Here is a 14,400-nt window from a genome sequence, read left to right as displayed (position 1 = left end):
TTCCACCCAGCTCTTTGGACTTTTCATTCGAAGTTTGTTGAGCCGGGTGGTGCTGATGGCCACCCACAAGCTTGAATTTCAGCCAATTTAGCATGGTAGGCTTAAGTGTTAATTACTGCCTCAAACAAAATGAAGTAGTAACCTGATATACTGTTATCTCTCTAACCTAAGGAGGATTAATGAATATGTTTTTGGTAAGCCAAGAGATATTTGAATTATATTAAGCCATGTTATTGATCTGTTTTATGTGATATTTGTAGAATAAAGAAAGTCCAGCCAAGTTCCAGACATTCCATTAACTGAGTAGTCATTGTCACTTGTTTTTATGTCCATCTGCCCATCAAAAAATGAGGCACATGCTGTACCAGTTTCCTCATGGCATGAATCAAGCATCTAAGAAGGCTGAAGGCCAAAGCTTGCTTTGATGAATTTCAAGGAAAAACCTATTTTGGGAATTTTGAGCTCTAATCTAATAATATAACTAGAGGAAAACGAGGGTGTAAATTTTCCTTATCCAAAACACTATTCTTTTTTTCTGTTATTAGCTGTACAAGGAAGTTTCAATCAGTACACAAAGGATCATTCATGATGCTGCTATGTGAATTGGCCTAGCGCTGGTCACAGCCAAATTCTGTTTTGTTCTACAATACTTTCCAGTGTGCGTGAACATTAATGAAAGGTCAGGACCGAGCAGTAAGAGCGCAAAAAATGGAAACAGATAAATATCAGTCACAGAGGAGCGTGTCTCATTTTGTTCCAATCCATGGTCCCAGCTGTGTCACTGTACAGCTGCAAAGTTCTCAGATCACATCCATTCTCAGCTAAACTTGGAACAATCACTGGGAGCAGCCTAGGAGCACAGGACAAATATCATCCCAAACAAGACTCTGATGACTGCAGAAGGAAGAACAGAACTTTTTTCAAGTTGTAGCTTATTTTTGGTGTGCTGTCCACCCTGAAAGTAGAGTCACTGTTCATTTTACTGATGATTTATTTGTGAAAAGACAAACCTTCTGTAACAGAATTTAGGAGAAAGGCTGACATTTCTTCTCCTGGCCACGGACATTGCAAACATGACTTTGGCAGCTAAACTGGAAGATATTGAGGTCACGCTTGAGCACCTGCTGATGGACATGTTTGTAAGTATTTTTTATATATGAAGTCGTTTATGGAACCCTAGATACTGTCAACTGTAAACATATCATGTGGTTAGCGTTGAGTGAGTGCGTGAGTGGGTGGGTGGGGGTGTGCGTAACTTTTTCCTTATTTACAGAAGAGTCCAATGAATGTTAAAGCAGTACTAAACTCAAAAAAATGCATTTTATTGCAGTTTACCAATTCTTAGATGTGGTGGCTGCATTCCTTTTTATCGTCTTTTTTACCTATTTTTTCACCTGTTGATCCAAGTAGTAAGTCTGTTTTATTTAGACTTCCTTTAATGGACCAAACTGTCCATAAAAAGTGTCAGTTAGAGAGTTGAGACAAGCACTGACCAGGGTTCTGCCAATGCTCAGCTTTTATTCATTTTTATCATATCTTTATCACAAAAGAAAAAAAACTGTTATTGGAACGACTGGAGTTCAGCTTTAATTTGTTAATTAAGTTCATCTAAATCTGCTAGTACATCCAGCACCACCCTCTCCCCATACTGACAATGCTGCTGTTTAAAGGTGTGTCCATTGCTCCTCCATTCATAGTGGAGACACCCAAATGGCCCATACACACGATCAGAAAATGGCACAAAAAGTACCACTTTCGAGGCGCCCGTACGATAATCTGATCGTTAGTGCACAGCTTTCGAAAGCTGATCTGGACAGTTCATCCGATATTATCCGATGGGACAAGTACAAAAATGTTTCTCATATGATACCAGATCGTACAATTTTTTGTTTAATTAGCACAGTTGGAAAGTACAATACAAATACACTACAACCCATTACATCTTTTCTAAATTTTTATTCTGTTGTGTGAGAATTTTCGTCACTTTAGTAACCTCTTCATTTTCGATAAAAGACTAGCATACAAAAAAAGGCATTAGGCAATAAATGTGTTACTGGCTGAATCACCAGAAAATTAATGCAGCCACCAAATTAAAGGATTGGTAAGCTGCAATGTAATATACTTTTGCGTTTAATACTGCCTTAACCAAATGTCTCTTTATGTTGCTTGCAATATCCCCTGAGCAGGGGATTCAATTTAAAGTAGTTGTAATGGCTCCAGGTTTTTTTTTTTACTTTCATGCATTCTATGCATGACGCTAAAAGACATGATACTTACCTGGGCCCCATCTCGATCCAGCAATGTGCACGAGAGCAGCGGCTCTCCTGGGTCTCTTCCTCCTCATTGGCTGAGACAGCAGTGAGAGCCACCACGATCAATCACAGCCGGTGAGCCCATGAGGAGAGAGCATGGGTGGAGCTGAGCTGTGCACCATGTGTGAATGGACACACAGAGCAGTGGCTCTGGAGTAAGCCTGCTCGTGTGCCCCATCACAAGCTGCTTGCTATGGGGCACTCAGCAGGAGGGAGGGGCCAGGATCATCGGCAAGGAACCCAAGATGCTCTGTGCAAAACCACTGCACAGAGGAGGTATAAAACATTTATTTTTTTTTATTTTTTAAATCTCTCTTTAATATCACTTTAAAGTGTTTTTTTGTCCAAATACCTGCTGTGGTCTTATGCTCATACTAAATTGCTAATACTTTTAACATTGTTGACAATGATAGCTATGAAGATGCAGCATCATAAATATGGCATGTGCAGCTGCCTGTGAATACATGAATGCAGGTCTTAAACCTCAACAAATGCATTGTGAAATACTGCTTCTTAATCATATTATCCTTTTATTGCTAGAGATTATTCCTTTCAACAAAATAACATTTGACATGTCAGTCAGATACAATAAACGTTTTTTAAAGTGTATGCATTTATTTTATATATATTCTTTTTTTAGAGAATAGAAACATACATATTGGCTGCTTTGGAAAGTTAGTAGTATGAGTAAGCATTACACAACATTACATTAGTTTAAAAAACATAGGTTACTTATCCTATAGCACTGGGGTTACTATGCAGCTAGAAAAAGTATATCAGTGGAAAATGAATAGGAATAATCTTGGCATTCCATTAGACCTAGCCTGAACCCAAGCACAGGTCAGGGGATGGAAAAACTCTATGATTAAGGAGGTATGCAAACTGGTATATAACTTTTGGGTAATTTTTATGATATATTTGCAGGGAATACAATATACAAAATGTACAGAGCAACGTAAATAGTATGACTAGGGGTGGCAGTGGGATGGGGGTGTAGGTGGAAATGTCTGATGGAGGGGGTGGTAGAAAGGCAAGTAAATACAGCACAGAAAGTAGAAATATAGTAATGGACCGAGAAAGGTGAATAAAGATGAGGCAATGGGAAATTCCTTCCTTCTAGCTCTGTGTGGTCTTCAGCACCTATCCGTCTGGTATATTCCAAGTGCTGGGCTGAGGATATGTGAAATCAGTGCAAAAGCTTCACATTCGGGGATGGAGTAAAATTCAATCCCATAGTAACATGGATTCCAGTATCCAGTTCACCATACTTGTTAGAAACATTCCTGCTTAGAAATGTTATGTCACTAGTAGAACTGTGTTAAGCTAGCCACACATAGTGACATTTGATCAGTCATTTTAACACAATCTTTGATAAAGCTAACCGTTTTCTTAAGGCTCTTTTCACATGTCAGCGTATGGATCGCGGCGCGATTCCGCCCGCGATCCGGAGATTATTACAAATCGCGGGACACCTGTGCATTGCCCGTGATTTGCAATAGCCCCCCAAACGCTGAGCGATGTTGCCGCGATCTCCGCCTGCCGAATTGCGGTAACATCGCGCAAAAAAAATTGCGGGACGCAATACACTCCAAAGAAGCTCTTGTACTTTTTTGCGCGTAATGCGTCCCGCGACTTTTTTTTTGCGTGATGTTACCGCGATTCCGCCCGCGATCCGGAGATTATTGCAAATCGCGGGACGCCTGTGCGTTGCCCGTGATTTGCAATAGCCCCCCAAACGCTGAGCGATGTTGCCGCGATTCCGCCCGCGATCCATACGCTGACATGTGAATGCAGCCTTAGAACCAATTGACCTGTTCCACAGTTGTTGGTATTTTGTGCAATAGGTCAGTCAAAATCTAGAAAATCATCATGGGACAAACTGGAGCATAGGGGACATTAAGGCTACGTTCACATCTTGGCGTTGCTATTACATGCGTTTTTATGGGCGTTTTTTCAGGCGTTTTTATGGGTGTTTTTGCAGGCGTTTTACAGGCGTTTTTAGATTGACTAGAGACCAATGGAAAACGCCTGTAATCTGCCCAAAAAGAAGCTCATGTACTTTTTTGAGCGTCAGGCGTTTTGCTCACAGCGTCAAAATGCTCAGATGTGAACAGGGGCCATTGAAATGAATAGGATTTGTCTTGTTGGGCATTTTGAGAGCTGATCCTAGAGCAGAAAAATGCCCCAAAATGCCTACATTCGAACGGAGCCTTAAGTGAAGTACATCGGCTTAGCAAGAAGGATGGCATGACACAGTAGAAGAGATGTACTGCCTTTGAACAGCCTTTCTTTTCATATGGGGGAACCCTTGAAATATCTTTCTGCACTCAGCAAACCCCCACCAATAATTACTATATCTACAGCTAACAACACATTGGAATGATGGTCAATGGGAAGAATGTTCCTTACATTTGCGGTCATTGGGAAAAATCAATCCCTTACAGATGACTGAAGACAACTTGGAGAACACGTTACAAGGTGACAACAGAGGAGACCTATTGGGAGACAGGGACCCTATATCCCACAAATATTCGTGCCTATATAAAGATCTTCTTGTCAGACCTTCTAAGGCTATTATAATGAAAGCTACGGATTAAAAAATTCTGAAAGTGACTTGAAATGATTTGAACATGGTAAGACTTATATGGGATTAAGAAATCTCAAATGAGTTTAAACGATTGGGTTTACATTAACTTTACCAAGAAAAGACCACATTAAAAATTATATTGGCATTCGTTTATTAGACCAAGGAGAACAACTTTTAACAGCAGAAGGAGAATTTATGAATCAAGCTGTGATCTTCCAGCAAACCTGTCTCCAAAATATGTCTCACTGTTTCTGTTTCGCACTGCTTTACATTATGGTGAGGTTTATAAATCTCACCCAATGTCACATTTTAAAGGCCACATTTTTTTTTTTCAAATAATATTTACACAACAATGTTCTATTACTGTTTCCTAAATTCTAACAATTTAACAGAACCTTATAAACAAATGCTTAGACAGTGCAACCAATCATTTTCCCATCAGACCCCGAGCTATACATCATAGGTGGCGGCATCCTGTGCGTTGGCTGTAAAAAGTAGAGCCTATCAAAGCACCTGCTGCTATACTGATAGCTCCTTCTCTCCAGTGTGGATGAGCAGGACACGGCTCTGCTGGCTACCCCAGCATTCTTGTAATGATATATAAGTCAGAGGATCAGGTATGACATTTCTAATTACTGGTACTCCACTGTGGTCTGTTTTGGAAGCCTTTGTAGAACAGCATTCCTCAATCCCCAGGAGGGAAACTACAAATACATGTACTAGTCAGATCTGAAACGCCTTACCTTTGCAGAAAAGAAAACTTAGTAGCTGGAAATAGTCATAGCCATGTTTATTTAATAACGAAGTACAACTGAGAATTATACGATGCAAAATGCAGTAACCCTTAGCTACCAAACAGTTCTCACCTAACAGTTCACGGCAATGACAACAATGAAAGGCGGCTGTTGAAAAATGTTGCTTGACTGCTCAGGCTTTCAAGTGTATTGTTCAGGAAAAGTTGGCAGGCTGTCATGAGATCTGACTGTGGCTCCTTCTGTCAGAGGGGGGCTAAAAGGAAGTGCACATTTTTTTAAAGTTTGAGGACCTAAAAATAATTTAATGGGATTTTCTTATTTCATTTTGCATTTTATTCCATATTTTCATGACTGTATTCCAATACAGATTTGTATATTTTTCCTCTAGTTGCTATTTGTATATCAAGGATTGTGGTCAGCACCACTGCTGACCAACTGCTGAGACAGAAACCACTTGGTCACGTAGATTTATTTGTGTAGGTTAAACAAACTAATAGACTTGCATTGAGATGACACTTAGGCTAGGTTCACACTGCTGATGCTGAGATGATTCTGATCTGACTTTTAGTGCAATTATGTAATGCTACTTGGATGCAACTTTGATAAGGTTTTTATATCCTTGGTGGCTAAAATTGCACTGAAATTGCACCAAAGTAGTAAAAGGAACTTCTTCTGAATTGCTCTGCGCGAATGGACACCATTGAAAACAATTTGATGTCCCTTGTCATGCAATCCTGTGTATCTGAAATTGCATTAGTGTGAATCAGGCCTAAAATATATCTTTTTTTCTCTGTAATCTATTTGTCATTAAATTTTTCTTTTATATGTTTTCATGCCTTCTTGTAATGTCCTTCATGATCTCCCAAACTTTGGGGTTTGTTGGGAAGGAGCAGTGAACATTAGTTGTGGTCATGTGATCTTCTCAATGATGCTACACATCCCAAAGTCCATAGCTCATAGTTCATCTCGGGAGTGAGCAAGAGAGGGTGGTTATGTTCCTTCATAAAGTGGGACCACGGAGAACAAGTAGAGCCATACTATAGCATGAAATCTGACCACAGCAGCAAAGAACTATGGGGGCTTTCAGTAAATACCTAAATACATTTTTCTGGTGCCATGATCCTTTGAAAAGTTCTGCACCAGATTCCAAAATCCCTGCTGCACATTTTTGGTAGCTTTACTGACACATGTGGCAGATTCATGTAGTTCCTAAATGCACCAAATCTAAAAATAATTACCTCCAGTTCAAAGATAATCAAAATGGATGTAATAAAGACCAACTGTACGTTAGTGCAAAGAGACAGGCTGAGTGCCTGTCTCTGTACCGTGTGTAGCAGAGCTGCATGTTTGCCGCCACCACCCCCTCCCCATCTGTCACTGGTTGTTAAGGTCCCTGTTGTCTGTACAGCTGACAGCCTCCTAGCAACCAGTAATGCTAACAGTAGGTAAAGCCTGATAGGAAGCTGGGACATTAGTTCCTCATCAGGTCTGCTTTCTCCTTGTGATTGACAGCAGGCAGTGGGTAGATTAGCCAATAGCAGGCTGTGTATTGCCTAAAGATTGACCCACTGCTCTCTGTCAATCAAAAGGAGGGAAGACCTAATGGGGAACTAGTGTCTGAAAATCCCTATCAGATTCCTCCCACCCATGTTTAAAATCCTCAGTGAGAATGGAGTTTCAGTATGAACACCTTTACATGTGGTACATACCCTAGATTCATGTACCTGTCTACAGCAGGTACAGGAATCTGTTGCCCACACCAACATTGTTTGTAAGGGGGAACATCTAAAAAATGTTGAATTCCCCTATATACTGTATGTTTACTTTGCAAAGTGAATGTTGGAAAATAGTTATGTAAAACGTTTAAAATAAGTACCTACACTGTTTAAAATTCAACCTCATTGTGCTCTGCATATGCTCAGTTGCTTTCCATTCTCAACAATATGTCTAAAATCAGAGCCACTAGAGGTCGATCAGCTGACAGCTTTAGGGCTCTGTTCACATCACATTTTTGGGCAATTTTCTGCTCTAAGCTTTAGCTCTAAAAATGCCAAACAAGAGAAATCGCATTCAGTTTGATGGCCCCTTTTCACATCTGAGCATTCTGTTACCCTAGGCAATACACCTGTTGCTCAAAAAAGTACATGAGCTTTTTTTTTTTTTTTTTTGGGCAGATTGGCCTATTTTGCAACTTTAGTGATTCCTGGAGTGCTCGCTATGCTTATCAACAATTGGGCATTCTAAATTTTTTTTGGGTGTCCCTTACCTTATTATCAGGGCATTTTTGATTGAACTTCCTCCTTCTCCCCCCCTCTGTGGCCACGGCCACCGACATCACTTCCACCTTTGCATTGCATCCTGGGAGCTGTTTGTCATCACTCCCATGAGGCTGGAATCAGGAAGAACTCCCAGAACCCTCCCTGGAATCAGGAAGAAGGGCACAGCAGATTACACTGTGGCTTCAGATGCCCACATCCAAGATGGCCGCGCCCAGACAGCGTTTTTAAAAGTAAGATTTTGACCAAAATCCAATACTGTACACCTTGTAAGTATGAGAATAGCGGTTCTGTAAAGGGCAATGGATTAGTATTATAGGGGTATTTTTAGTTAAAAAAGGTTTTTGAGGCCGGAACTCAGCTTTAATTTTTTTCCATTGGTCACATGTCAAACCAAAAACGCTGCAAAAACGCCTGTAAAACACCCAAAAAACACCTGAAAAACACCTGTAAAACGTCTATAAAAATAGCAGCGCCTAGATGAGAAAGTTGCCTAAAAATTACTGTTGCTGTAGGGGGGTGAAAGCAACAGGAATCAAGCAGACTGTGGAAAAGGAACACAGATTAGGGAGGAAGAAAGGGAAAGAAGGAGAGGTGACAGAACAAACTCTGCTGCCAGGGAGACATCAAAGATTTAGCGTTTTTTTTTTTTTTTTCAGCCAGAAAACGCCCCTTCCAAAATACGCTGATAACAACCTATGTGTGCATGGACACATAGGATAACATGCTGGGGAGTTTACTGGCTGCAGAAAAAAATGTCTGAAGGCAAAAAAAGCAGCTATAGAAATGCCCAGTGTGCATGAGGCCTTAAACTTACAAGGATAATGTTTTATCTTATCTCCCTGATATTCTCTCCTTTCTCCCTCACTGGCAGCCTATGAACTTCAGCACTGTAAAGCTTCTGTCAGCCTTCCTCTATAACCGAACCAAGACATACAATCAATGATGGAAATGTACATATATCCTAATTGAAGAAAGTTAATTACAGTTTTTAAGGAGCTAGGGAGGGTTACCAATAAGAAAGTGACTGCTTTGGGCTTTAACAAAATAGCAGCTTCCAGCAAGAAGAAACAGGAGCAATCCTGGAGGCAATTTACAGCACATGCTAATATTTGTAGCATAATTATTGTGGAATCTACGTTTTTTTGTTAAAGAACATTACTTGTTACCAACCTGTTATGGGTTCCACTTTAAACTTTTCTGATTGAGCAGCCCATATTCCTTTAGTAAATAAACCTTAGTGACCTGTCCCCAAGCCCTAAGGTTCTTGGAATCAGTTTCTCTTTCCTTGCCCAAATTGTCCTTGCCCAAATTCTGCAGCCTTAGCCACTACTTCTTGGTGTAAACTTATAGCTGTCATCTGAATGTTCCAACAGTATTTAGCTGCACAGATGAACATATCCTTCAAGAAACCATAAAAACCAAGTATTTTATTTTAAATTTCATTCTGTCTTTTTTTTTTCATGGACTAAAAAGGAATAACTTCAAATTTTAGTTGCAATAGTTTTAGATTAAAGAGTAAGTGGACACTGGCACTGTAGGTTTCCCAAGCATTTTATGTAGCATATGTGATTAATTGAGACCATGCAAAGTGACAGTCAGACAAAATATTCATGATGTATAAATGATGCAAACTAAATAAACAGAGGCAATCAGTGCATATAATAAAAGCAGTATAATGAGAAGCAGGTGGGGTGGAACACATGAAGCAAATCATTGCGAACTGTCATTGTGAGTCTATGAGTACCTTGGGGCAGGAACATTCTGAGAAAGCAAGGGTGTGGAGCAGTTATAGGGGACAGACCTAAGAACAGAAATGTATCTTTTATGTCTTGGCAAATTACTTTATATCTTATTTCACTGCATGAGCTTTAATTGTTTATGTTTTATTATAAAACTTCACTTTGGATTATGTAAGTGCACAGCTTTGTGCATTTTGAAAAAAGAACACTTAAGTTTTTTTTGGTTTTCATGTTTTTACAACTTGTGTATCCCCCAATTTGTGGCCACAGAATTGGACCACTGGCGGTCCCTTGAGGCCTTGTGGTTGTCCTCAAATTTATTTTAAAGTGTTACTAAATCCAGGACCCTGCATTCATTATATCTGGTCTCCCACAGTACACAGAACATGGACATGCAATTATTTTAGTAAATATAAACTGCCAAATACCTTTTCTAATCAGCAGTATAGAGCAGTCTTGTGACTTCTATCAGTGTCTGGGTAAAGCTTGTAGGAGGAGTTTTCATTCTTCTCTGACTGTCCTATGAGGCTGCATGACTGCTGACTCTCAGTGCTGATTGGCCCTGTGCCGATCACATGCACCCTCTGGAAAAAAAAAAACTCTCTAGCAATACACACCAAATTGAGCATGTGCACAGTGCCTTCAAGGCTTAGTTCTATCAGGAGATGGATTGGGGGCTGTGGAAGAAGGGTAGGATCAAAGAAGACAAGATCTAACAGCCTTTTTACACAATGCGGAGAATTAACCCTTTAGGTTCCTCAATGAGTATAACAAGCATGCTTTACTGCATATACAGTCTGATTTTACTGTTGTGGGTTTGGTAACCCTTTACGGTTTAATGTGTTTTTTTTTTTTTTTTTTTGAAACATTGCTTTTAATGAAAAAATAATATGCGGTACAGTAAAAAAAAAAAAAAACAACCAAAGACAAGGTACAAAACCGTACATCAACAGTTACAACACTGATGAAAACAAAGAAAAATAAAGGTGAAAATATTTCCATTCTCAAGAAAGATATATAATGTACAATCTTAGAAAAGATCCAGGATATTACAGTAAGATTCATAGGGACAGCCACGGGTGCCAAATCTTATCAAATTTTTTAAGGTGTTTTCATGTGCGTTTTTTTTTAGCGTTTTCTGCAAAAATCTAAAAAATAAAAACACTTCAAAAACTCACCTATCTGCCCAAATTGAGCTACAAAAGAAGCCCTCAAAGGTTTTTGAGCTTCAGGTGTTTGGTTTTAAGCAAATTGGACTGGAGAACTTTTTGGAACTTCGCGCTTTGAGCTACAAAATACTCAGGTTTGAAAACAGCTTTAGACCTCTTTGCGGATGATATACGGACATAATGTATGTCAATGGGATTGCGGATGTCAGCGGATGACCATCTGCTGACATCCGATTTGCGTCCTTTCAGTTCTGTTCCATTTTTTGGAACAGAACCCTTTTTTTCTTCCGTTTAGAAAACGGAAAGGACGCAAAATCGGATGTCAGCAGTGTCATCCGCTGACATCCACAATGCCCATAGACATACATTATGTCCGTATATCATCCGCAAACGGATGGGATGATATGCGGACATACAGACTGGATGAGACAAGTGTCATCCGTGTCCGTAAAAAAAAAAAAAAAGTGCCGGAGCGGATCGCAATACGGTCCGCTCCATGTGAAAGAGACCTTAGGCTTCACATTAACGGTACTGCTTACCACCACCCTCTGAAAAGTGATCCTCGTGGGATTGCTTTACAGAGGGCATTCAGGAGGGGCTACTGCCGCTTCCTGAATGCCTGTTGTTATTTTTCTTTTCTACTTTAATTTTTAAATTGCCAAACAGTAATTTTACAGATTTGGCTCACAGTGGGGCCCCATTGAGCTCAATGAATGAGTTTGAAATGTGGTGCCGTATATCAAACCCTGGACCCTGATTTTAAAATGCTGCTGCATGGGGACAGCCCTGTCCAGCTCTTATGTTGCAATTCAGATTGGTGACGGTAAAACCTCGTCTACAAAAGAAGAGTACCTTTCCTGCTGCCCGTATCACCAAAATGTTGCCGTATTCAAGAGAATCCTCCTCTTTTGTGGTCCACAATGCAAAGCCCAATGGTTTCTCCCACCGCTTTTAGTGGAGGATTTCCCTTGCATTGTGTGCCTGTTTGTTTTAGTATATTAAAAAAAATAATAATCATGTCCCGGAAATGTAATGAAAGTTAGCATATCCCAAAAAACAATAGAGTCAGAACATTAGCAAGGCTGTCTAGTACTTAGTGCATGCAATGCAGAATGTTTGTCTATCACCATGTATATTAAGTACTGATTAAATTCCTTATTTTTGTCAAAACTTCATCTCCCTCACCTTTCCTGTTTGGTCCCCGGTTTGTTTGCACAGTTTTTTCCTTTTGCGGAATATAAAGAACATGTAATGGATGTGCAGTTTTCCTGCGACCTTCCTGCTAGCTTTTAGCTTGCTGCCAGGGGTGTTGCTAGGTGGGAAAAAGACCAGGGGCTTCAGCCCGAAGATAAATTTGATAACCCCCTCCCACATTTTAAAGAAAAGCCCCGCCCAAGCTCCTCCCATATTTAAAAGTAAGTACCGCCCAAGCTCCACCCAATGGCCCCCTCAGTCAAGGGTCAGTCAAGGGGTGGTATGGAGAGGAGTACAGGGGGTGAGAAATTGGGTGGTATGGAGAAGAGAGAAGTAAAGGGGGTCAGTCATGTGGTGGTATGGAGAGGAGTACAGGAGGTCAGTCATGGGGTGGTATGAAGAGGAGAGGAGTACAGGGAGTCAGATATGGGGTGGTATGGAGAGGAGTACAGGGGGTCAGACATGGGGTGGTATGGAGAGGAGTACAGGGGGTCAGACATGGGGTGGTATGGAGAGGAGTACAGGGGGTCAGACATGGGGTGGTATGGAGAGGAGTACAGGAGGTCAGTCATGGGGTGGTATGGAGAGGAGAGGAGTACAGGGGGTCAGACATGGGTTGGTATGGAGAGGAGTACAGGGGGTCAGACATGGGGTGGTATGGAGAGGAGAGGAGTACAGGGGGTCAGTCATGGGGTGGTATGGAGAGGAGTACAGGGGGTCAGACATAGGGTGGTATGAAGAGGAGTACAGGGGGTCAGACATGGGGTGGTATGGAGAGGAGTACAGGGGGTCAGTCATGGGGTGGTATGGAGAGGAGAGGAGTACAGGGGGTCAGACATGGGGTGGTATGGAGAGGAGTACAGGGGGTCAGACATGGGTTGGTATGGAGAGGAGTACATGGGGTCAGACATGGGGTGGTATGGAGAGGAGAGGAGTACAGGGGGTCAGTCATGGGGTGGTATGGAGATGAGAGGAGTACAGGGGGTCAGTCATGGGGTGGTATGGAGAGGAGAGGAGTACAGGGGGTCAGTCATGGGGTGGTATGGAGAGGAGAGGAGTACAGGGGGTCAGACATGGGGTGGTATGAAGAGGAGTACAGGGGGTCAGACATGGGGTGGTATGGAGAGGAGAGGAGTACATGAGGTCAATCATGGGGTGGTATGGAGAGCTCCTCTCCATACCACCCCATGTCTGACCCCCTGTATTCCTCTTCATACAACCCCATGACTGAACCCCTGTACTTCTCTCCTCTCCATACCACCCCATGACTGACCCCCTGTACTCCGCTCCTCTCCATACCACCCTATATCTGCCCCCCTGTTCTCCTCTCCATATCACCCCATGTCTGACCCCCTGTACTTCTCTGCTCTCCATACCACCCCGTGACTGACCCCCTGTACTCCTCTCCTCTCCATACCACCCCATGTCTGACCCCCTGTACTCCTCTCCATACCACCCCATGTCTGACCCCCTGTACTCCTCTCCTCTCCATACCACCCCATGACTGACCCCCTGTACTCCTCTCCATACCACCCCATGTCTGACCCCCTGTACTCCTCTCCATACCAACCCATGTCTGACCCCCTGTACTCCTCTCCATACCACCCCATGTCTGACCCCCTGTACTCCTCTACTCTCCATACCACCCCATGTCTGACCCCCTGTACTCCTCTCCATACCACCCCATGTCTGACTATTGTCCCATCATTTTTTTTCCCTCCTCTTACATGTTATACGTGGGAACACTCACCTGCCCAACCCAACAGATCCAGCAAGCATTGTCCTGCTGTGATTTGCAGCACCTCTTCCACAGGCCTGTGAATGGAAAGCGAAGCATCCCGGTATATGTGGTGAACACATTTCAAAGTCTTAGAGACGTCATGGTACAGGAGATGGTCAGAGACTGCAGACATGGTACAGGAGATGGTCAGAGACTACAGACATGATACAAGAGGTGGTCAAAGACTGCAGACATGATACAAGAGATGGTCAGTGACTGAGGACATGATACAAGAGACGGTCAGAGACTGAAGACATGGTTCAGGAGACGGTCAGAGACTGAGGACATTAAACAGAAGATGGCCAGAGACTGAGGACATGTTACAGGAGATGGTCAGAGACTGAGGACATGATACAGAAGATGGTCAGAGACTGAGGACATTAAACAGAAGATGGCCAGAGACTGAGGACATGTTACAGGAGATGGTCAGAGACTGAGGACATGTTACAGAAGATGGTCAGAGACTGAGGACATGATACAGGAGATGGTCAGAGACTGAGGACATGATACAGGAGATGGTCAGAGACTGAGGACATGTTACAGAAGATGGTCAGAGACTGCAGACATGGTTCAGGAGACAGTCAG

At 42.0% G+C, this 14,400-nt stretch overlaps 1 protein-coding gene across 2 annotated transcripts in view; it reads left to right on the top strand.

The window, feature by feature from the left end:
* The window catches only part of FRMD4A (FERM domain containing 4A), a 580,110-nt gene that overhangs the window by 133,914 nt on the left and 431,796 nt on the right, over positions 1–14,400 (top strand). The window contains exon 1 of one of the 2 annotated variants that reach the window (XM_082254217.1): positions 749–1,139. The exons of the other annotated variant lie outside the window; for it this stretch is intronic. Coding sequence (XP_082110343.1) covers positions 1,074–1,139 — 66 coding nt within the window. The 5' untranslated portion in view covers positions 749–1,073. Of the gene's footprint in view, positions 1–748; positions 1,140–14,400 lie in introns of those variants that run through there. 2 annotated transcript variants of the gene reach the window in all.

The sequence above is a fragment of the Pelophylax lessonae genome (assembly GCF_965119305.1).
Source record: "Pelophylax lessonae genome assembly, chromosome: 4".
In the NCBI taxonomy this organism is placed as follows: Eukaryota; Metazoa; Chordata; class Amphibia; order Anura; family Ranidae; genus Pelophylax; species Pelophylax lessonae.
Note: the sequence above shows the minus strand (reverse complement) of the source record. Positions and strands in the feature narration are given on the sequence as shown.